This window comes from Chenopodium quinoa, unplaced genomic scaffold (assembly GCF_001683475.1).
Source record: "Chenopodium quinoa cultivar QQ74 unplaced genomic scaffold, ASM168347v1, whole genome shotgun sequence".
NCBI lineage: Eukaryota > Viridiplantae > Streptophyta > Magnoliopsida > Caryophyllales > Amaranthaceae > Chenopodium > Chenopodium quinoa.
In genome coordinates, this window is record NW_018743920.1 from 6,278,145 (window position 1) to 6,301,620 (window position 23,476).

A 23,476-nucleotide genomic window follows, 5' to 3' on the forward strand; every position below is an offset into this window, starting at 1 on the left:
GTTCAATAGTGTCCTTTATCTTACCTTAAAAAAAATATTATATAGTATTATAAATTTATATTACTGTATCCATTGCCTACTGAAACTATTAAAACTTTATATTTTTTTATCGTAATAGACATCACATCATATTACATCATGAAATATCGTTTTGTTGTGCTATCGATCGTACTCGTATTTGATTATATAGAAGAAGTATAGATTATAGAACACTTAAATTTATGATCCTTCAAAATCCAAATCCAAGAAAAGAACAAAACATACCAGCAATTATGGGATAAAAACATGAATACAATTTTGACACACTTCCTTTTCTTGTCGCTGTCCTTATTTCCTTTCATCTCTCTCTCTCTTCTCTCTTCTCTCTTCTCTAAAAACAAATCCCTTACATCTGACTTTCGATTTCCTGCAATTTTTTCTTCAATTCAATCTCCCCTAATTTCTGGATTCATCTTCTGCAAATTCCTTGAATATGGAACCTCTTTCGCCGGAAGATTCCGCCGGCGCTACTCAATCCGTCGCCGACGACGAACAACGAGTATATTTGGTGCCTTACAGGTGATTTTTCTGCTGCATTTTGATTTCAATTTCTTCGATTACTTTAATTTCTAGGGTTTTCTCATGATTTTTGAATCAAATTGGGGGAAATGAATTGTGTTTGTGATTGAAGGTGGTGGAAAGAAGCTCAAAATGCACTGACATCGACATCGGCGAGTGATTTATGCGGAGATAAAGGGATTTTATACAGTGCATCGCCTTCATCGTCTTATGCTGGTCCGATGAAGCTGATCAACAACATTTTTGGTTCGGATCTTTTGTTCAATCTTAGGAGAGAGGAAGTAAATAGTAACGATAATGCCAGTAGTGGTGAAGTTGGAGTTTCTGGTCGTGATTATGCTTTAGTTTCTGGAGAAATGTGGTTGCAGGCTCTTAAATGGTGAGAATTTCTACTATATTATAGTATCTGATTTATGTTGCAACTTTATGGTGTTGATTTATATGCATTTGACTGCAACCGGAACTTAATTACGAAGTATACTGTTATTTTTACAAGTATATATCATATCTGATTAGTATTGTAAGTTTATGGTGTTGATTTTAAGTAATTGGATTGCAATTCAAGTTAAAATGTGGTTTGATGTGAATCCATGTGATGTTATGGATTGATGCTTATTTGTGGCATAGGCGATATCTTATTTATATTAAGTAATCATCAATAAGCTATTTTGTTTTGTATTATTAATGTTTATGCTGCTAATTCATATGTAAATTGGTTGCAATTTGAACCTTAATTGTGTTAGTATGATGTGTTGTATTAAATTATTAGTCAATGCTAAGAATGAGAAAAAGTCAATTGCCTGCAGTAGCAAGTGGATCACAAATTTCTGTCATCCGTAAACAACCGGGGTTGAAATTGGTCTGTAAATTCAAGAGAATGATAGCTGCCATAGTGTTAGAAGATAATTGTCTTATACAATCATAACTTCACAAGCCACTACTTTTGATATTTCAAGACTTGATGCTTGATGAAGTTTTCATTTCAACTCAATCTAGATTCTTATTTTTTTAGATTAAAATAGTTAACGTATTGTGAATTAATCTTTTAAATCTTTTCTATGTAGGCATAGTGATTCTAAAAATGCGATGAAGCGGATTGGAAGTTTTTCAGTTGGTAGTGTTGATATATCAGATGTCTATCCTTTACAACTCAGGCTCTCTGTTTTGCGAGAAGCAAACTCATTAGGTGTTAAGATTAGTAAAAAGGTGATTTCCATGAACATTTTCTTTTTTATATTATTTTTTTCTTGATGTATGTGGCAACTAAGTAATGATTAAGCTAGCTTGACATGTATGTGTATCCAATTTTGATGCTTTATTGTTTTTATTATAATTTTTTTGATGCCATGTACTGCACGTCACTTGACTGTATGTCTCATAGCTCACATAAATTACCATGCTTTAGTCTCAATGCATTGTGCTATCCCAGTGTTACTGTGTTACCTAATTGCCAGGACAAAATTGGGTATGGGTATGCAAATCACTACTTTTTATTATATTAAGCCAAATGTACCTCATTTATGTATTAATTTTCCTTTTCTTAGTTTGTGCTTTGTGTGTGTGTGTGTGGGGGGGGGGGGGGGGGGGGGGGGGAGGGGGGGTTGGGGAAGGGGGGAGGATGAATTAGTTAACTATGTGCTATCCTAGTACCCTTGCCTATGGGAAAACTTCTGCTAACTTTTTCTACCTGAAGATCATGTCTCAAGACATAGGGAAAGAAATAATTTTATCCATCTCTTTAATGGTCAATACTTCTTCATTATATTCTGTATGGATTTAATTGCTAAATTTCCATTTGGTCACCTGAATTCTTCCCCTTTTATCATAGTCAAAGTTTAGTATTCAGGTATTATATGTTTGTTTCTTAAGATTGTTTTGTTTATTACATTATGAGTTGTAGATTGTAGAAGTTAGGATCTAATTCCAAGCTAGGGAGAGTATTAAAATAGTTCTCAGAGGATCAGGCATTGGTAATTCTGCTTCCTTAATACGAAGTGACAATTACAAGTAATCAGCTCATCTATTTGATAATTTGTCAATATTAAAAGTGTTCTTTTCATAATATCTTTGTTTTATGCTTTAATTAGGACAATGCTGCTGAACTCTTTAGACGAGCTTGCAAAATATTCAATACTGAGGCAGATTTGGTAAGGATGTTATCATATTAATTTATCTCTTTTCAGCACAAAATGAAGCTGTTTCTGATTTTTATTTCCATTGGTGTAGTTGCACATATGGGACTTCTCTGGCAGGACGAGCCTTTTTTTTGCGAATGACAATAGCTCACCTGCAAAAGATATCCTGCGTCAATTGGATCAGGAGGTAAGCTGTTGATACTTAATTTTGAACTGTTTAATTGCATTTGCCATTAAATGTATTCCTTGAGATTACACTTGCATATATTATTATTATTATTACTATTTTTTTTTTTCATTGAAGGATTCTAATCTTTCAGGATAGCTTTTAGACTTCCTACGCATGTGCTGAAACTGGTTTTAAAGTTGATTCCATAAGAAAAGTGTTGGAACTTATGTGTTACTCATAACTCAACAAGCTAACCGTACCAATCCTTCCCAGATATGTGTATTTCCACACAGAAACTTAATAACTGGAGAAATGTTCAATAACAACTGTAAGAAAGGGACCTCTGAAAACAGAAAGAAAGGGACTGTTATGTCAGGTGGAAGAGATCATATGCTGCATGTCAAGTCATTTATGATACATTCTGGATTTGATAGGTTGGCAAACTTTTGTATACTTGGTGTGGTTTTATTACTCATTCAAGCTAATGCAAATCAATACTCCTGTTCCTTAAGGGTCTTCACATATGCATATTGTGTGGTCTCCTATGCAAACTTTTAACCTTTCATATCTTTAATTCCAGTAAAAATTATGAAAAGTTTACCTTATGAAAACGCCCATTGAGATGAATTTGGCAAGGTTTACATGATAATGTGTATTCTTATACAAAACTTACCAAAGCAGTCAAAGTTTCAAAGTTGGACCACATTAACAGTTAATGGAAAATTTTTAAAGAATGGAGGGAGTAAATTCATATCACCTCCCTCATCTCATAAAGTCAGAACATGCTTTAGAAACTAAATGGGTTGATGGGAACACATTGAAGCGTTTGTTCCAAATCCTCCTTGGCTCCTTTTTCTTTTAGTTCTAACAGTTTAACACTGTAATTCATTGTTGGGACTGGTTAATAAAGTAAGCTTCATAAAAGTGAGATAAAATTTGATTCTAATGTGTGTAGTTTGGTTACTGAGTTCTTGAAATCATTTGTTACCATTTACCCAAGAAAATCATATATACACTTCACTTGTGTTATTACCTTTTGTTATTTGTTAGCTATGTTATTCTTTTACTGATCAAATTCTCAACTACTCAACCAACCAAATACTAGAATCATCCTTAGGTAATTCTCTGGTGAATCATCAAATGATTTCTCTTAGCTGGCTTAAAAAGATGTCTGTGGGGAACATATATGATTGGACTATGGTTCATAATTCTGGTTCATCTGCAACAAGTTGCTGCCAGGAACTTCCTCATTCCTTCCATCTCTCTCTCTCTCTCTCTGGGGCGAGGGTGGGGGGGTTTACTCTTAAGGTTTCTAATCTTATGTAAGCCACATGGATTGTAAGAGGTGACTGGCCAGAAAGTGATAATAGGAAATATTTAAAGTTTTCTATATTCAGGTGTGTATATGACATTTTGTCATGGAATCATCAGACACAAATGATTTTCCACTGAGAGGAAATTGTAAGATGTGAAAGAATAAAAGAGAGTAATAAGGAAATTCATTGTCCTTGTTATCTGTATTGATGACATGACTATTTGCTTAATGGACTTCATTCATTGTTTTCCATGTTCTTGAATGCAAAGTTTGTGATATTCTTATCAGCTTTGTCCGCCTATAAAATCTGTATGTCAAATAGATGCCACATGTTTGACAATTATTTGGATTTTTTGTCACCTTGCACAGATACTTCTGGAATTGCAAATTTATGGGCTGTCAGATTCTCCTAGGTCTAGAGACGGCAAGAGAGAGGAGTTTTCCGAGCTGGCTACTGTGGCAAGTTCCTCTTCCAGTGCATCTACAACAATGAATGGTAGCACAGGAAACAGTTATCGTTTCCCTAGGACCAATTCTTATACTTTTAGTAGCAGTCCTGCCGAATCAGGCTCTTTGGGCCTGACTGGATTGCAAAATCTTGGAAATACATGTTTCATGAACAGTGCTCTTCAGTGCTTAGCACACACTCCTAGGCTTGTTGACTATTTTCATGGAGATTACAATAAAGAAATAAATCATGATAACCCATTGGGCATGGATGTATGTCTCTCTTTCCATCATCAGACTTGATTATGTTGTGTGTTTTTTTTTCTGTATTAGTATTATGAATATTAGTTTCTACCTTCTCGCTAGGGTGAAATTGCTTTGGCGTTTGGAGATTTGATAAGGAGGCTATGGGCTCCTGGAGCAACACCAGTGGCACCAAGAACATTCAAGTCAAAGCTCTCTCGCTTTGCTCCTCAATTCAGTGGCTTCAATCAGCATGACTCACAAGTTAGTATGCCTTTATTCCGGAACCTTATGCCTATTGTTTTATTGTCACTCCACTACCTTCTTGTGCCCTCCTGACTTGTGTGTGCTAGCATACAACTCATATAAGTACTTAAGAAAATTTATTATTGACAGAGGAATTACTTGACTTCAAATATATAGGAACTGCTTTCTTTTTTGTTGGATGGACTCCATGAAGATCTTAATCGTGTGAAGTTAAAGCCCTACGTTGAAGCTAAGGATGGAGATGGTCGATCAGATGAGGATGTAGCTGATGAGTATTGGCGTAATCATCTGGCTCGGAATGACTCTATCATTGTTGATATCTGTCAAGTAAGTTGGGTTGCTATGGGCATCTCCAAATATGTTTATTGTGCCTTGCCGAGTAATATTAAATTCCAAAATTCGTTCATGGGAACTCTTTTATTGAGCCTTTCTGGTTTGGCAATGTTATATGTCTCCAAAATGAAGAGAAAATATTGTTATGTTGTGTTCTATGTAGATGATGTACGGATTCTTGAGAGAGTTTAATGTTTGAAGTAGTGAGCCATATGATATCTGAGATGATTTTTTAAGATGGCCTATTTGCTCACTGTGAAATAGGTTTATTATTTACTTTTTCACGGGAGCCTTATAAAGCTTTGTATACTTTGGAATGTTGTGGTAGTCCTGTTGTGTGTCATGCGTAGCATGTGCTTAGAGTGAAATTCTTGCTCATATTGGAAGAGAACATCTTTTATTTTATTTTAGTTATTCATCTTGTGGTTTTTTTTTGTTCCTTTATGTAGTTTTATGTTTTGTTGAAACTTTTAGCCTAGAGCAGCCTTTGAAGATTACACGGAATCACAAGGTGTTCTGGCAATAACTATGTCAAGCCTTTTAGTTAATCCTTGACCATACTTTAACTCCAACACTCAGTCAAACGCTGTTTAATCTTTCCTTAAGAGCGCATCGGTTCTCAAGTACTCAGGTTGAGAAGTGAGTATATCCTTGGATGAAAATATAGGGAGGAGGATGAGAGTCAAGAGAGAGATGATGCAACGGGATTTTAGTTAGATTCTAGTAGTTGATGTGAATACCCAAATCTTTAGATTGATGGATAGAAAGTGAAACAAGATGGCAGGATTGTTTTTTCTTTTTTAGGACTTTAATATTTGGCGCTAGGATAAGGATAACAGAGGCTCTCATCTTGTGCTGTATATAGGTTAGGAAAGAGAGACTGATCAGGCACATTTATAAATCAAATAAAATAAAGTCATCAATTGGGCACTTTCTGCTAGTTGCTTATTTATAAAAATTGGGTCTTTTTTAACATAAATTAAAGAAAAAAAAAAAGAAAAGAAAAGAAAAAAAACAATCGGTTTTGTTTCACTGTGGCATATGGCTACTATTTTTGGATTTTGACTGAAATTGTCTGGCTAGAGTTGATATGAGTCCTCCAGTCAAAAGCCGAATTACTTGCTAGCTTTTGTCGATTGGATTTCACTTGTGTGCCTCCATCACTTGCCTTTATCGAACTATCTTTTGATTTTCTACACTTGGAACACAGTCCCATAAAAGTTGCATCCGCTAGAGACTACATAAAAGTAGCTCATGGATCATCCCCCCTTTTTCTCATGTGTTTGCTACATTGGACATGTTCCATTGTACTTTTTTGTAGCTGCTACATTCCATAGTGGAATACATCATTCTCTTTGGGTAATCAAATGATTTTAGATGATCTAGGTAATATTTTAGGGATGTGTGTTCATTTACGAATGCCCCCAGTGTGGTGAATGCTGAATAGCAACCTTTCAAACTTTATGCTTGATTTATGTATGGCTTGGTTATAAATAATAGCTTATAGTAATGCTTGAAGCTACAATGATGGTTTTGTATCTCTCTATCTATTTTGTTGGGAAGTGGGTTGTTGGGTTGGGAGCTATCTGCAAGACTTAAGTTGGTTGGGATTTGAGATAAAAATGAAGATGTATCTGATATTCTTATCTTTGCAGCATCCTCTAGGTTGTTTTAAGAAAACAAGTTTCATGAGTTAAGAGCTTTAACGTGGAACTTGAACTTTCTTGCTGTAGTTGGAGTATCTGGCAAACTATGATTTTGCTGATTAATGTTGTCTTGTACTCTTGGAGTTGGTGATTGCTTAGTGGCTAAAACCTTAATGCAGGCATTGCAATGCTTTTAACACCTGAAAATTATTGCAGGGTCAATATAGATCAACATTAGTTTGTCCAGTTTGCAAAAAGGTTTCCGTGACATTTGATCCGTTCATGTATCTGTCACTGCCTCTACCTTCAACCACAATGCGAACTATGACCTTGACTGTTATGAATACTGATTGTAGCTCCATGCCTACGGTGGTCACTGTTTCTGTGCCCAAGTATGGGAGAGGTGAAGACCTTGTCAAGGCTTTGACCACTGCATGCTCATTGCGGATTGATGAGACACTGTTGGTGGCTGAGGTAGAATTCAATATTGTATTGTCTGCTATTATTTTGTATGGATAGGTTTTTTTATTTTTTCCTGGTGAAGTGTTTTATAGGGATAGTGTGTTAAAATTGTCAGTATATCCACTTGCTTCATTCTACCACTTCGTCTTTGCAGATATACAACCATCGTATTATTCGATTTTTGGAAGATTCAGCCGACTCATTGTCCTTGATTAGAGACGAAGACCGTCTAGTTGCTTATCGGCTACCCAAAGCTACAGAGAAAGAATCTATAGTTGTGTTTACGCATCAGGAGATGGAAAAGTGAGTGCCATACTTCTTTTTTGGAAACCTTTTTTTTTCCAAGAGTGATGTTTTGATATTAGATATGTGCTAAAGAGCTGAATCTTTTTCCTTGTTAATGATTGATATGCTGTTAGCCGACCCAAATCATTTTGGGACTAAGGCTTTGATGTTGTTGATTTTTTTTTTTTAAAAAAAAAAATCTGGCATTTGGGCCCAAAATATGACAAGGTATATGTGTACAATCTGGTTTGTGTGTGCTTTTGTCTCAATGTGTTAACACAATGTCACTGTTTTCCTTTGGAAGGAATTTTTCTTGTATTTTCTGATAAGAATTTCTATTGCAGGCACAATGTCCATGGGAAAGCTTTTGGAATTCCTCTTGTAGCTAGAATTTCCGACAATATAAACGGATCAGATATCTATAATTTGTTTAAGAAGTTGCTTAATCCATTTCTCATGCCTAGTGAAGATGACTTAGATGATCAGGATGCTTCCAAAAGCACAGCTGCTGAGAATTTAGTGGAGAATAACACAGATCCTATTACTACTACTGAATCAAGTGATGCTAAACTCACTAATGACGAGGAGGTTAGCTTAGCAGCTGATAGTGAGTTCGAATTCTACCTGACAGATGATAAAGAGACTCTCAAGAACTCCAAAATAGAAATGGTGGATCCTGTAACATCTGAGGACTTGCCTAAACGGTTAAATGTTGCTGTTTTTTGGCCTGAGAAGAAGACTGAAATCTACGATACTGTTCTTTTGAGCACCCTTCCTGAAATATTTAAGTCAGGCTATCTGGCTAAAAGGCCACAGGAAATTGTATCTCTTTACAGATGCCTTGAAGCATTTTTGAAAGAGGAGCCTCTTGGACCTGAAGACATGTGGTAAGTTTTTGTCATTTCGTAGCTGTTATGTCTGTCATGAATTCTTGAGGAATGACTATGTCGCTTAAATTATACATTACTGTATTTAGTAGCTGTGTTATTAGGTAATGATTAGGATTTTGACTAGCATATACTTGCTCAACTGGCGAAGTGTTCTGTTTGATATTGGAACTAGAGTGACTTGGATATGGTTTAAACCGTTTAACTATTAATCTGTATGCATTCTTGATGGAAAAATCCCTTAGTAAACTAAAGGTTTTGGCTCTGGGACTAATTCTTCTGATCTGAATTGTCACTACACCTCATTAGATCATGATGAACTGGTACATGTTATTCATTTGGCAGGGGTAGTATGGGTCTGGGCTTATGTTATTCTGGTGCATTTTGCATAGGTTATCCGCTCTTCTTGCCAAAATCCTTTTAGTGACACTATAGCAGATGATCCGTTTAAAGTACTTGATGGGAAACTATTACTAGTATTTTATTTGCTTTCATTTCTTTTAATATGTAGACAAGGTGGTGAATTTAAGATGACTCTCTCCTGGTATTCCATTCCTTAATCTTGCATATACCTTTAAATATGTGATTAAATTTGTTAATGTGCTTTGAAGCTGTTGTAACTTGTAACTCAAGATTCATAAACTTGATTCTATTTGGTTTGGATTCTATTTCTCCTGCATGATTTTGACTCTAGTTTCTAATTTTCATGGGTTTTGAATATGCTGTTGCAACCTGTGACTTGTAATTCGAAATTTTCTTTAATTCAGTTACTTTTTACTAGGACGGTTTCTTATGCACAACCTCATTTTTTTTTACTTTCTGTACTCTTATTATTTTTTTTATCTTGTACTTTCTACCAGGTATTGTCCTGGATGTAAGCAGCATCGTCAGGCCTCCAAAAAGTTGGATCTTTGGAGACTCCCTGAAATTCTGGTGAGTCACTTGAAAAGGTTTTCATACAGCAAATACACAAAAAACAAGCTGGAGGCCTATGTTGACTTCCCGGTTGATGATCTCGATTTGTCCATGTACATTGCTAACAAGAATTCCCAGCCATCTTTCCGTTATGTGCTGTATGCAATCAGCAATCATTATGGTAGCTTGGGAGGTGGTCATTACACTGCTTTTGTCCATGTAAGTTTGTCTCTCATAGCTAATTTGCTACTCCATGCATTTATGAAGGAATTGGAAAACTTTCTTCTTAAACAGCTTCCCATACACTATACCTGTTTATCATCAGTTGTAAAAGTTAATAACACCTAATATACTACCATGGTCCCTAAAAAATAGGTCACGTCTTTATTTTGGACCGTCCCATAATTATGGGCAGCGTCCTAAATTTATTTTGAAGTAAAGCTTTGAACTTTCCCACTTTACTCTTAAGATACTCTTGGCGAAAATTGTTAAAAGAAAATAGTGGAAGATCATTATAGTATGCTAACCCAATTCCTTGATTTCAACCTTCAATCAAATGTGGCCTATCAGTTAGGGGTGGTGGGAGTATAGTTGTATTTTTTTTTCATGACTCAGCCTCCCTATTTTATTTTGTGATCTTGTAGCATGGAGGTGGGCGGTGGTATGACTTCGATGACAGCAATGTATACCCCATAAGCGAAGAGAAGATAAAGACTTCAGCCGCTTATGTTCTTTTCTATAGAAGAGTTGCAGATATATAACAGGCAAACATCAGCTATTGATAGTTATACTCTAGAGTAGCTCATATTAGAAAGCCTTCCAGTTATTTATTTATTTATTCATTTATTTGAGAAGCAGAGTCTAATTGAAAAGGTAGTATCTGCTGGTTCTCTGGCATCGTTTTTTCCGGGATGCTCGGGACTCCTTGACAGTTGATGATGAAACTCAAAAGACCGACTGTCGACCTTGATGATCATGCTTGGCTTGACAGATTAGCTACATTGATAAGTTTGGTACCAGGGTGAGCATCTGCTGCATTTTAAGCTCGTTTAGTTACTAACACATTTGTTTTCAGGAACCACAATTACCTGATGTCATTTCTTCTTTCTTCTTACCGTTTTCCTTTTATTTTTGGGGGGGTTTGTTTTGCTTGGTTGCTTTAGAGCTTCCTACCTCTAAAGCATTGTATTCCTTTTTTGTAAGAGATGTAACAAACCTTGGATCAGTTGATAAGCAATTCATCAGATATTCTTTCTTCTTGATGCATTTATAATCTTCTAATTCTAGTTTTTTGTTATTTTTAGTCTTCTAATTCTAGATTTTTTTTTTTTTTTTTTGTTATTTTTAGTCTTCTAATTCTAGTTTTTTGTTATTTTTAATCACCAGAAAGATTTTATAAAATTATTTTAGTATGGAGCCACAAAAGTAGTGATGTAGGCGGGTTTGATCCATAATTATGGTCCGTCATTATTCCAATAATCCCAATGCGTTGTATATTAAGCTTGTTAAAATAAACTTATATTTTAAACATTTAACACGTTCGAAAGATTACTAATGAAATTATGTCTTTGATGGTTGCAAGGTGCAAGTTTGCAACTGAAATGTCAAGCATGACATTAGAATACGAGTTACAACTAAATTTAAAAAAAAAATCACACGGACTTATAAGTTCTGTGTTTCAGACTTTTAGGTGTGGAATTAAAGCATCCTTTTTTGCTCTATTTTTATCTGTAATAATATTTCGTATCGGTGATAAAGTTTATAACACATGTTAAATTTCTGTATATCTGTTGTGGATTAATTACATAATTTTCTCTCTTTCATCAGTAACAGTAACACTGTAGTATTATGTTTTGGCCTATGGTAGCTAGGATACCATATATTAGAAGGGGACCCAATTTTGAGGCCAAGCATGCAGAATCTGTAACGTCAAATCATGTTGTACAGGTTTGTGTGTTAATGAATTGTCATAAAAAAATCAATCATGTATCATTTTAAATAAAAATAAAACCATAAAATAAGGGTTTGTTTGACATCACTTTCTTTTCTGTTTTTTGATTTTTTTTTTTTCAAAATCATATAATATTTGTCATATAATAAATAAAAAAATTAGTCAAATTTATTTAACTCATGGTAATTTTAAAAACTAACAACAGAAAAATGAAAACATTTTTTTCTTATTTCCTGATTTTGGTTTTTTGTTTTCAAAAAAACTAAAAATTGAAAAAAAAAAAAAAAAATACCAAACCAGTCCTAAATTTTGATTTTGTAAACTTTAATAATTTATAAAGAGGGATCTGATGAGGTCTGCCACTACAAACAGCAGCCCCCTCTCAAACAGCATAGTTTATATCAGTATATGCATATATCACTGACATCTCCCTCTCTCTTTTCCACTTAACGCATACACCGGCTGAAAAAGGGAAAAAGAACAAAATGGTACTAACAAATAGATACTCCCTCTCTGTCCTAAAATAATCGACATAGTCAAATTTTGCAGACATGTTGAGACACAAATTTAACCTTATTTTTACACAAGTAAATGTTAATGAAACTTATTTAAAAAAAAAAAAAAGTTATTATGAAACTTTATATTAATACCTATCTAAAAACATATTGTTATGATAAAATATGTTATAATTATGTTAATAAAAAATTATAGTCAAAGTTGATATATGAATAGTGAATAAAAGTCTAACGTCTAAGTTATTCTAGGACGGAGGGAGTAATACTCTTACATACAGCTATATACCCTACATTAACAAGAGCAGCAAGGACAATGATATATGCAGGGTTTAATTCAATTTCAGGTATTCAATAGAGGATATCATCTTTAAACACTATCGCATTTTAACCAACTAAAGTATTATCGACACGCTTTATAATACGTTAAACATGTAAACAATGTGACAACTTAGTTTGTTTTTTTTTTTTTTGTTTTTTTTTTTTTTTTTTTTACATCTTATTGTTTAATGTTTATAATAACTACTTCGTCTAACATTGTACATTGAAGAATGTGAAGTTTATGATTGTGCCGTTAACTTTTGTGCATGCAGCATTGTTTTAGTTGATCGAGCATAAATATACTGTAGTAGAAAATCGGATCCATTTCCTTTATTCACGTATAATAAATTAATAACTTCATGCTAAACATATACAAGTAATTCTTTTGAATGTTTATTTGCTCTGATAATTGGGGCCATTCTACTATCAGCTTTTGAATGATCATTTAAATTGTTTTGATTGAGACCAATGCATGACTTTACTTAATGTGCCCAGCCTAATGAAATCACCATGATTATGTCTTTTCACATTTTTTCCGCAAAATATGGGTATTGATAATTGAGTTGGAAGGAGAAATAATTATGAATACCTAGAAAATGTAAACATTACTGTAGTCGTGCTATCTTAATTAAGTGACTGTTAGAAAAGTAGAAAACACTATACAATTATACATGCATGTCAATGGCACCCGTATTGAGCACTAAATTTTTAGGAATGGTGAGTGCTAAATATTTTGTTTCAATAAAGCTAAAAAAAAAATTCAGTTAAAGCAGTGTATTATTTGAACATAGCGCAATTAGCCAAATAATATTTCATGACCATAAATTTAAATTGATAATTCATTTTATGTGCATAAAAAAGATAATAAACCTCAAAAGTCAAAACTATGTAAGTATATATCCACTCCTATATATGAAAAAAAAAAAAAAAAAAATTGACTAGCAAGAATGATAGGTTAAATAGATGCATTCTCCTAATTTCTCACAACGTATAAATCAAATACGCAGTAAAAAAAAAAAAAAAAATTAGTGTCCTACTGTCATATACCTATCATTAATTCATTATTAGCCACTAATAATTTTATGTGTTTCTTGTTACACTCAATATTACTAGTTGCTTTCCCATTTTAAAAGTCAACCCTAATTCACTTTGTGTTACACCAAGGAAAAGACAATAGAAATGACATGAAAAGGATAACAAAAAGGAAAGAAAATATGAAAAAGAGATTGAGTATACTTCCCTCCTCTTATTAAAGTAGATGATGTTACCAATTTTCTTTTTTCACTAACTTTATATTTTGCAAAGCTTTCCATACAAGTATATTACAAATATACTCTAGCCAATCAACTCAATCCGGTCATATTTTATTGTGAAAAAATCATCTCCAATAACATACAGCTAGAGTAGCTAGAAAATACTTCTTTTATCTTCCTTAAAGCCATTGAAAAAGTCACCACATCTCGCATAAAAATCACCTCAATTCTATAATATGCTATCGTATAAGGGTGTGTAATCAATCTTCAATAATTTTGAATCAATTAAGTCTATCTTAGCTATTTGAATTAAATTTTTGTGAAGTCAATTAATCTAAATAATAAGTTAAAATAAGCTGATAAGATATACACATCTTAAAATATCTGATATTACAACAGTGATTTTGTTGACGAATTTCAACTCAATCTTTATTACCTTAAAATATCTCATATTTTAACAGTGATTTTATAGAGAAATTTCCATCTCAAGTCTTTTTTTACGAGTTCGAATCAAGTACCTTAAAACATTGATTTGCACATTATGATTAATTAATGATAGACACAGTTATTCAATTAATAAATATGGCAATAATATATAAGAATAAATGCTTAAAAAAGAAGTACAAACAGGGGCATGCAAACAAATTTTAGGACGGTCCATAAGTCAGTACTCACTTGGAAATGTATAGTACACTATACATATAACTAAATACATAAATACACGTAAAATCTATCATTGAAATAGGAAGAAATTCCAGAGGAAGAATTTAGTTATATATTTGTGAAAATTTGGTTTTGATGTGTAAAATAAAAATAAACAGTGTCCATAAAATTCGGTGAAATATTGGTGATGTTGTCTGTCGACGACTATAGTGGGGCCCGAACCCACTGGTTTGGTGATAGCGACCACTGAGTATAGCATCTGTAACTATCAATGTCCATATAATATCATCATTCATTCATTCATTCGTATTTGTATTTCTCTCTCCCCCCAACTAATTTACTGTTCTCCATTACTCTCTCGCTACATACGTTCGCTTATTTTATTGCTCGTAAAAATAAGTTCAAATAATGATTAATAAGTTTATAGAATTTGAATTAGTTGTACGTGTCTAAGTTTGACCAACGACTTCATTTGATTTAGATTGGACTAATACTCATAAATTAAGTGTAGAACATCTTTAACACAATGGCTAGGGCTTATGTAGTATTGTGTACTTGGTATTGACATGGATTTTCTATATGCAGTGGCAAAGATGGTGATCGAGGAACCTTAATGATGGCGCGAACAACTAGCAAGCTAGCTTAGTGAACTATGACTTGTATATGGTGAAGATCTCTCAACTCTACGTACAAGATTTAGGATTTCTAATTGAAAGGAAAGTTCTCATAATGTCAATTATTTAACCTAATTGCATACTCAAGTGCGAATATATTATATAACCATGATAAATGTACTAACCTATATAATGTCATGTTAAATGTACTACCTTAGATTGAATTAGTAATAATGCACTGAATATATGAGTTAAGCAAAAGATATGAACCGACTATATAATGTATGGAAAGCAGTATAATTAAAGAATGCATTAAAATTCATAAATAAATATAATTCCACTTCTTCCCTATTATATAATCTCCACAACATATAAGTTACAACTCACAAGTGTCATATATAAACAATAAATATAGTCATAATTTTAAAAACTGTGTACATATAATAATATATGATGTAAGACATAGTTATATATTAAGGAACAGATTAAAATTAGCTAAGCTCGATTAGTTTAGCTAATTAACATTGTTGTGTGGACTGACAAAAATTAAAGTAAAATAAGAAAGGATTAATTCAGTAAAATCCATCAGACTTGTTTGTTCCTTCTCCAGAAACTGGTTGGTCCAACCTTTCTTGCCTTTGCCCATCCAGATTTAGGCCAAAGTGAATATGAGGAAAATGTGCCCACTGCGTGCCAAGCCAACATACATTTTGTTTACTATTAGCTTCTACAGTTTACTCGTACGTGGTACCATTATTTAAAAAAAAAAAAACAAAAAAAAAAAGAGGTTTACTCGTACTTAGTAAAACTAACATGAGCATCAGTGTACGTACACACGGGTGTATAATTGTGTAATAGACATGCAGGCAGTAAAATCAACGAATTTTATAAAATAATCATTTGCACTATATATACGTATATGATACACACGATTAGATCGGATTAGATGGAATCATATCAGATGAGGTGGCATAACATGTAAATTAATATTGGAGCATAAAAAGACTCACATTCTTAGCTGCTGCACTAAAGGCCTCTCTATGGCTAATTTCAGGATTGCTGGCTTTTATCCTTTGGATTTCCTCCCTTCAATAGAGAACCAAATTAAGAAAGGGAAAAGAAATAAAAAAGAAAAACCAAAATTGGGGGTGAGATTCCCAGTTTAAGAACAATTCTACAAAAGCATATTAGTAGTACGTATTTAATCAAAAGCAAATGCTTCATTCTTAACAAGATATATATGGCTTAATTCAGAACGAGCATGAAAAAAATCAAACAATTATAACTACAAGTTTCTCTATTCTGAAAAAAATATTGTTCATTTCATATCTAACTGTAGCTATGTTCATAACCATAATAAACTAGAACTTGCAATGGAGATTAAGTAATCCTTACTTGATAAATTTATTATAAGCCGAAGGAACGCGTTGCCTCTTTTCTGGGGCTGCTCACCAAATACACATATAAGACAATTAGAGTTTACCTTAAATGCCTTAGAAAGCAACAAATAACATGGTTAAAGCTATTGTGTGTGTGTGTATGCATGTAATGCTGTGCGTTACCATTTGAATTTGGTTTTGTGATAAGATCAAATCGAAGTAATGCTTCTATGTTTAAGTTGAACATGTAATTAAGTTAGATGTTCAAGTCTTCATTAGGTTAATTTCATGAAATCAAAACATAATAAAAACGCGACTAAAAGTAGTAATCATCATCTACTCTTTACTATATATCATTGTCTAATGGCTCACCTCTTTAATCCATTGTCTAATAGAATTTACAACTTAGTTTAGTCGTCTAAACAATATAAGAAGTGACTTTAATTTTGAGGAGTAAAACAAATGCTTCTTTAATATTATATTGAACTTTTGAACTATTAATCTTTGCTGCTAGTCTTCTTCAAATTGAATGTGCTTATTAACCTAGATAAAGTCTTAAGGAAACTGTTATAGGACCAACTCAACCAAAAGTTTAAGCTGATGGTTGAGACTCGGGAATATGTTTTATACTCTATCAGAAACTAAGGTTCTACAAAACTACATAATCCGGAAAAGAATTTATAGGAGAGCATGATAATGAACATAAAATCCTATGTATTAGGGCTTGTTTGTTGTCATTAAGATCTATTGAAGTTCGGTTGTCAGGTTTTATATTACTCCGTAACATACATACATATATAAACGTATCTATAATTTTAAATTCATTATACGACTTTAAATTCTCAAAAACGAAAAGAGACCTTACTATATATGATTCGCTACGAAGAGTAACAACTAACAAACCAGAAAATCTAAACATTTCATATATAATTCGAATTAAGGTTAGCTGAAAAAATTAAGTACTTACGACGAATGGGTGGGGGACGAGTCTGTTGAACATCATGATCATCAGAAGCCATTGTTGTAATAGTTGAAGAAGATGAGCCACCTGTTATAGTACTACTACTATCCTTGCTCACATCTTGATAATTACAGTGCTGCCTCAGCAACTATATATACATACGTATAGTAATATATAGATTTTCTTAATATCTTCTTCAATTATTTGTAAAGAAAGAAAGAAAACAAAATCAATTGTTAATTATACCTGGAAATTATCTTGATGAGGCATAGATGGAGGTGAAAGTCCAATGTTAACAGAGAGAAGATTGGCACAATGCCCACATCTGACTGTTACCATGTTATACATGCTGCAGCATGGTACACTTACCTGCCATATATTAATAGCTAATCAGCAAAATCCTAAGGAATCATGTAAATCATATGATAATATACTTCCTCCGTTTTTTTTTATTGCATCATAGGGTTTTGGAGGCAAAATTTGGTAGTGGAAAAAAGTAAGAGAGAGAAACGTAAAAATACAAAATTGTCCATGTAATGTAAGATAAAATAATAAGTAAGTGTGAAAAAGTAAGGGTATGTTGGGTATTTGCAGTGTGAACATAGATATTTTTTATTCTAAAAAGGAAATGATGCAATAATAAGTAAACTTCCTAAAGTAGAAAGTGATGCGATAAAAAAAAACGGAGGAAGTATATGAATTGAAAATTATCGTAACTACTATATATGTCCATCTAGAATTAGTTGTCATGTTATTAGTTTAATTACATTATCAACGTGCTGGTCTATCTCATGCTCTAGATTTGTTGAGGAATTATTAAGTTAAACCTAGCTACGACAGATTGGACCAAATTATAAAGGAAAAAAGCAATTAGGAGAATTGATTTATATTCACACTTGAACTTAATAAAGTATAATTTTATGTTTATGAAACCTTTAACTTTAATTCAAATTTAATACCCTTGCACTAAGGAGTAGAAAATCAATAATAGTACCACCAAAAACCAATCCTAACCCCATGTGGAAGAAGATCTTGAACATTTGACATTTCATATATAAAAGCCCTACAGATCGATATTAAACAAGGACTCAGATTCGATTTATCACTCACACCACACATCAATAGGCTAAAATACACTTCACTGATGAATTAAATTCATAACTTAGATTAGGTTTTGAAAAATAATTTGATTGGTACTCTCAAAAATTAATAGTATGAACAGAGTGATAACGGAATTTTTGGTATTAGATTGTCTATGTTTGTATTAAGAATAAAAGATTTACGAGTAGTTAACAAATAACAACGCGATCAAAAGAATATACTCCGTAGAGTATAAAGTTACATGAGGTGTGGTACACAATATGAAAAAGACAACCCTAAATGAGAAATCTCTTTCTATTTTTGCTGCAACTTCTGGCTTGGGTTCATAAACCCTGACAACCCCCTTTCTCTCCCCAACATAAAAGTCAAGAGGGAAAAAAAAAAGTTAAATTGAAAATGATCTCACTCATTTTAACTTATAAGATCGGTCCAGATCATATGAAATACGAAGCATCATTCTTTTATGAAGTAATAAATTTTGTATGACCTCTAATATAAAGAAAGAAAAACTAACTAATATTGTATTATACTCCTAATACAAAGAAATAAATCATAGAAGAATTAAAAATTTTTGTTATTAACTTGAGCAAAGTAGGGAATTTTTTTTTTTTTTTCCTTAAAAAAAAAGTGACTCAATTTTTTACAGGCCAAGTAAAAAAGAGACTGTACCAATGCAATACTTTGGTACAGATGAAGAATCATAAGTCACTCAGATGTGATCATCATACCAAACCCAAAAAAAAAATTGTTAAAAAAAGTGTTTTATTTGTTGTACTAGATTTTATATAAATCGATTAAGTTTCTGAAGCGATATCATACTCAGTAATAATGTTGAAGTACATATGAAATTTCATTGGATTAAACATACTCTGAAAATTGTACAAAGTATAATTAATAATAAATTTTTAGCTAGACTAGCTACCTGTTTCACTGAAGATGAACCCTAATTTATATATACTTCATTAATTAAACTGTGCAGCCCTACTTTTATACAAAGGCTGCTTAATAACTCATAATTCGAAAAATTAAAAGTAGATTATACTTCCTCCGTTTCTTTTTGTTATATACGGCATAATTTTTTAATCAAAACAAAATTTTAATTTGTTTATCAAAACCTAAACTCGATCAGGAAAAAAAAAATCATTAATGGCTTTGAACTTTTGATCTGACTCAAAGATAAAGAATAAATATATAGGTAATTTATTTCCTTAAATAAAATAAAATTAAAAAAATAAAGAGGAGAGAGAGAATAGAGTACCGCTAAAATGGTCTTGCAGAAGGTGCAGTGGACATAGCAGACTCGCTCTGCTGATGTACTGAACTCCATCGATTATCTCTGATTTTTTTTTTGATTTTTTTTTAAAATTTCAAGTATATAATAGACAAGAAAATTCACTATTTTGTGCTATTACTTCAATTTTATTTGATCAATCTAAAATAGAGAAAGAAAGGGAAAAAAAAGAGGAGGAGAGAGAAAGATAATGTAATGAAAAAAAGAGAAAAGAAGTAAAATAAGCTGTAACAGACTATAGTCCATACATAAGACTCTGGTCGGTTGGGAAAGGATCTTACAAAGTGGGATGGAGTCGTACGATCAACTTATGTTTGTGATAAGGGATTTGATGTTTAGCCATATAGGAACCTAGTCAAGCCCTTGTTTTTCGAGGGCCGGGTCGGGTCCTCTCCTGTTCTTAAAACAACAGTTGGATGCATACGGGGACAATGACGTAGGAGCGATCTTATTTTCGCGAGATTAATTAGGTGTTCTAATGTGAAGATGGATATATACTGAAGCAAAAGAAAATTAGTAGAGTATACCATCTCATTAGGGTTACTATTATTAAGCTATCACAACTTAAAATATTATTACTCCAGACTATTCACATTAATATAGATGGTTAAACTAAAAATTGATTATTTAATAAAATCACATTTGTTGACAAAAACACGTATGTTTTGTAGTTAAAAGGAGCATTTTTATCTCTTTTCTTAACTATTGTGAATATTGTCCATGTTCTAACGATGATTACTACTCTATGTTACAAACTTACAATAGGTTATATCTTCAAAATGTTCTCTCTTATAGTCAATGTTGCATCGCTCTCTGAATCTCTGTATTTAACATGGGAAACAAAAGTTATTGCCGCAATTTATACCATATTTAGGTTTTAAGTTTACATTTTTTCATTATATAGTTCCTTATATTTTCACTTAACTAGTTTAGTTTGTTTACTTAAAATTGTTTACATCTAGCTCTTTGATGCATATGAAAATTAACTTTGAAGGTCCATTACAATGTACGGAGTAACATCGTCTTCATCCCCTACATTGCTCAAATTAGTGAAGCTCACTTGAAGCCTACTTACCGCACCAATTAGAGCTCCACCATTCTAGCACAAATAATTAAGTACTCCCTCTATCCCTAATTGTTTGTCCCATGCTCATATTTTGCTTATTTAATTTTTGGTTGAGTGGAATTGATGAGAGAGAAAAATGGTGGAACCTAAAATGATTTTGTAAGGGTAAAATTGTGGTTCCCAGTAACATATATGGTACGGGGCAATATTTAAGGGGACACCCTTTTTTGGAAAGTGAGGCAAACAAATAGGGACAAAGGGAGTATGTTATAATTAATAAAGTAACTTTTAATATTAAGGGTTGATGACTCTAGTCTTTGTTGAACATTTGTTTTAATTTGTTCACCTTATTTTTACTTATTTTATTAAAATTAATAGAGTAGGGTTAATAAGTCAAGATCAGACAAGTTCAAGAAATATAAGCTAAAACCTGGGTTATTAATAAGAAGCTAGTTACCTGATCAAGTTCAATTTACAATGTACAAGTTAAGTTTTAATAAGAATAGATAAATGAAACTTGGGTTAACAAGTAGAATTCACTCTGATATATTGTTATGATAATTTCTAACGTTAATGTTTCAATACAATATATAAATTATTGTAAGTCTGTGTCGTCTAAGACATCTCTGTATTAGATTACGCGATTTATCAATAACTATCTCGCCCTTGAATATTTGTACAATGAGAAATAGAAGTTGGTGGGGGTGGAATAATAATAAGCAAAAGGTATGAAACTACAGAAGGAATTAGTAAAGTGAAGGTAGCGTGTTAAGACTAGCTGAAAAAATGGGGTCATTTTAATTTGGTATGATGGCCAAATAAAATGGACCCTTAGGCCTTAACTAGAGGATATGATCATCAAGGGCTTATTGACAATTGGCAACTAATGCTAGTGTGACGCCAACATAAATTGGGTCTTTTAATTTGGTTTTAGTGAAAATTTTCAGGTTTACTATCTCCACCTTTATTGTAATTGTCATAGTCAACAAGTAAAGGAAAAAATGGCCCTATGCCACTAGCCCATTATATATATGTACTTATCAATGGCAAATTTAATTTGTAATAATCTAGCAATTTTCTTTAATTTTTGTTCAAGATATTTATTCAATTATTACCATGAATTTTAGAGGTTGGAAATTACTTTGATATATGAAGATATTTATTCAATTATTACTAGAAATAGTTGGTCATAAGTTAATTGAATTTGTATATGTTTATTTTGTTTGGTGTGTTGAGGCCATTCATAACCTTTGTATAGTTTCTGTATGTGCATAAATTAACGAAGCACTCATGTATAATGCTTGTTTACTAATTATAAAGTTTGTACGGAGTATTAATTGATTATTTGCATATATATTGGGTTGCAGAGTCTTTATTAGTATAAAAATATAAAGTCTGTTAGGACATATGACAAATAAACTATGTGCGGTGGTTCAATCATTCTTATTAAAATTAATTATATAAAGTTGTTAGAGATACTAGAGAGTGAGGGATAGCTCTAGGAAGACGGTGTTCTATTTTATGTTATCTTATAATTTTGTATAAATACTCTACCTATTGATGAAAATGACAAGTAATGCTATTAACCCTTTGATCCTAAACTTATCATAAATTAAGCTCTTTAAATCTATAATATTCAAGTATAAAATCTATCAACCTATAGCAATTATCCACATGACATACATCTCCCTATATAGCTATATAATGTCACTATATACATAGTATCAATCAATATAAAATTTCAATCTAAGTATACAATATTAGACTATGTAAATATATATTCCTACATAAAACTTAATTATGAGAGACTTTGATATTATGGTAATATATATAATAGTAATAGATGATGAAACAACCTTCATTATATAATAATGTACATTGTACAATACAGTAATTAAAGTAAAGAAACTAGTATCTAAACTGAGAGAAAAACATTTATTTCATGTAACATATATAAACTCTATCTCTTTTGGAATAAATTATTTTCTTAAAAAAAACGTTTAAGATCTATTTTTAAATGAAAAAAGGGGGAGGAGAAAATAGAGCTAGAGTCAAAGATTTATTTCAAGATATAATACATACAGAATTACAGAGTACTATTTTGTACACACAACTCAATAATTGGTATTTCTGGGCTCAATTTCTTATCATCATTGTAATTTTTTTTGGATAAATAGCTCATCATTTCATCATATCAATAAGTTTAGCTAACATTTTTATTTTAATTTTGACAAAAGTTTAGCTAACATTATTTTCAATTCTTTTGAAATAATGATCGAGTTAATTGAAAATGAAACACCAAACTTTACCTTAAACTAGAAGTAAGACAAACTTAACAAGTTGTCTATGGCTGGGCCATATTTGGTGTATATTTAGGCCAAATTAGTTAAAATCATAAAGCTGTCATTATAGAGTGTGTAAATATATTACCATTTTCAGTCATAAGTGGCAATAGATTTCAACAAAAGTATTTAAGAGAACTATCCACTTGATCACAAAATAAATGTTTTAAAATAAACTTCTTATTAAATTCTTGCTCAATTGGTCTAACTACGACTCACTGTGATAAATTGTATGAACATCATTATGAAAATATACCAATGAGATCATGACTCTCGACCTTATTTTTAATTTGTACTAGCCTAATGGCTCATTATAACCATTAGTGTACGTATTATAAGAAGTTGACAATTTAAATATTC

At 32.2% G+C, this 23,476-nt stretch overlaps 2 protein-coding genes across 2 annotated transcripts; one reads left to right on the forward strand and one right to left on the reverse strand.

Moving 5' to 3' along the window:
* The first annotated feature begins 207 nt into the window (after positions 1 to 207).
* On the forward strand, positions 208 to 10,919 carry LOC110688183 (ubiquitin carboxyl-terminal hydrolase 8-like). Its single transcript, XM_021864892.1, has 13 exons — positions 208 to 558; positions 671 to 937; positions 1,623 to 1,764; positions 2,646 to 2,705; positions 2,785 to 2,880; positions 4,547 to 4,897; positions 4,991 to 5,131; positions 5,291 to 5,461; positions 7,330 to 7,587; positions 7,730 to 7,878; positions 8,205 to 8,747; positions 9,608 to 9,881; positions 10,307 to 10,919. Exons 1-13 carry the CDS (start codon positions 473 to 475, stop codon positions 10,421 to 10,423), a joined length of 2,655 nt encoding a protein of 884 aa, XP_021720584.1. The 5' UTR covers positions 208 to 472; the 3' UTR covers positions 10,424 to 10,919.
* Positions 10,920 to 15,302: 4,383 nt separating this feature from the next.
* On the reverse strand, positions 15,303 to 20,094 carry LOC110688184 (putative axial regulator YABBY 2). The gene is made up of 6 exons (XM_021864893.1): positions 19,676 to 20,094; positions 17,563 to 17,685; positions 17,323 to 17,464; positions 16,372 to 16,420; positions 15,987 to 16,062; positions 15,303 to 15,662 (listed from the first exon to the last, which is right to left on the reverse strand). Exons 1-6 carry the CDS (start codon positions 19,742 to 19,744, stop codon positions 15,549 to 15,551), a joined length of 573 nt encoding a protein of 190 aa, XP_021720585.1. The 5' UTR covers positions 19,745 to 20,094; the 3' UTR covers positions 15,303 to 15,548.
* Positions 20,095 to 23,476: the final 3,382 nt, after the last annotated feature.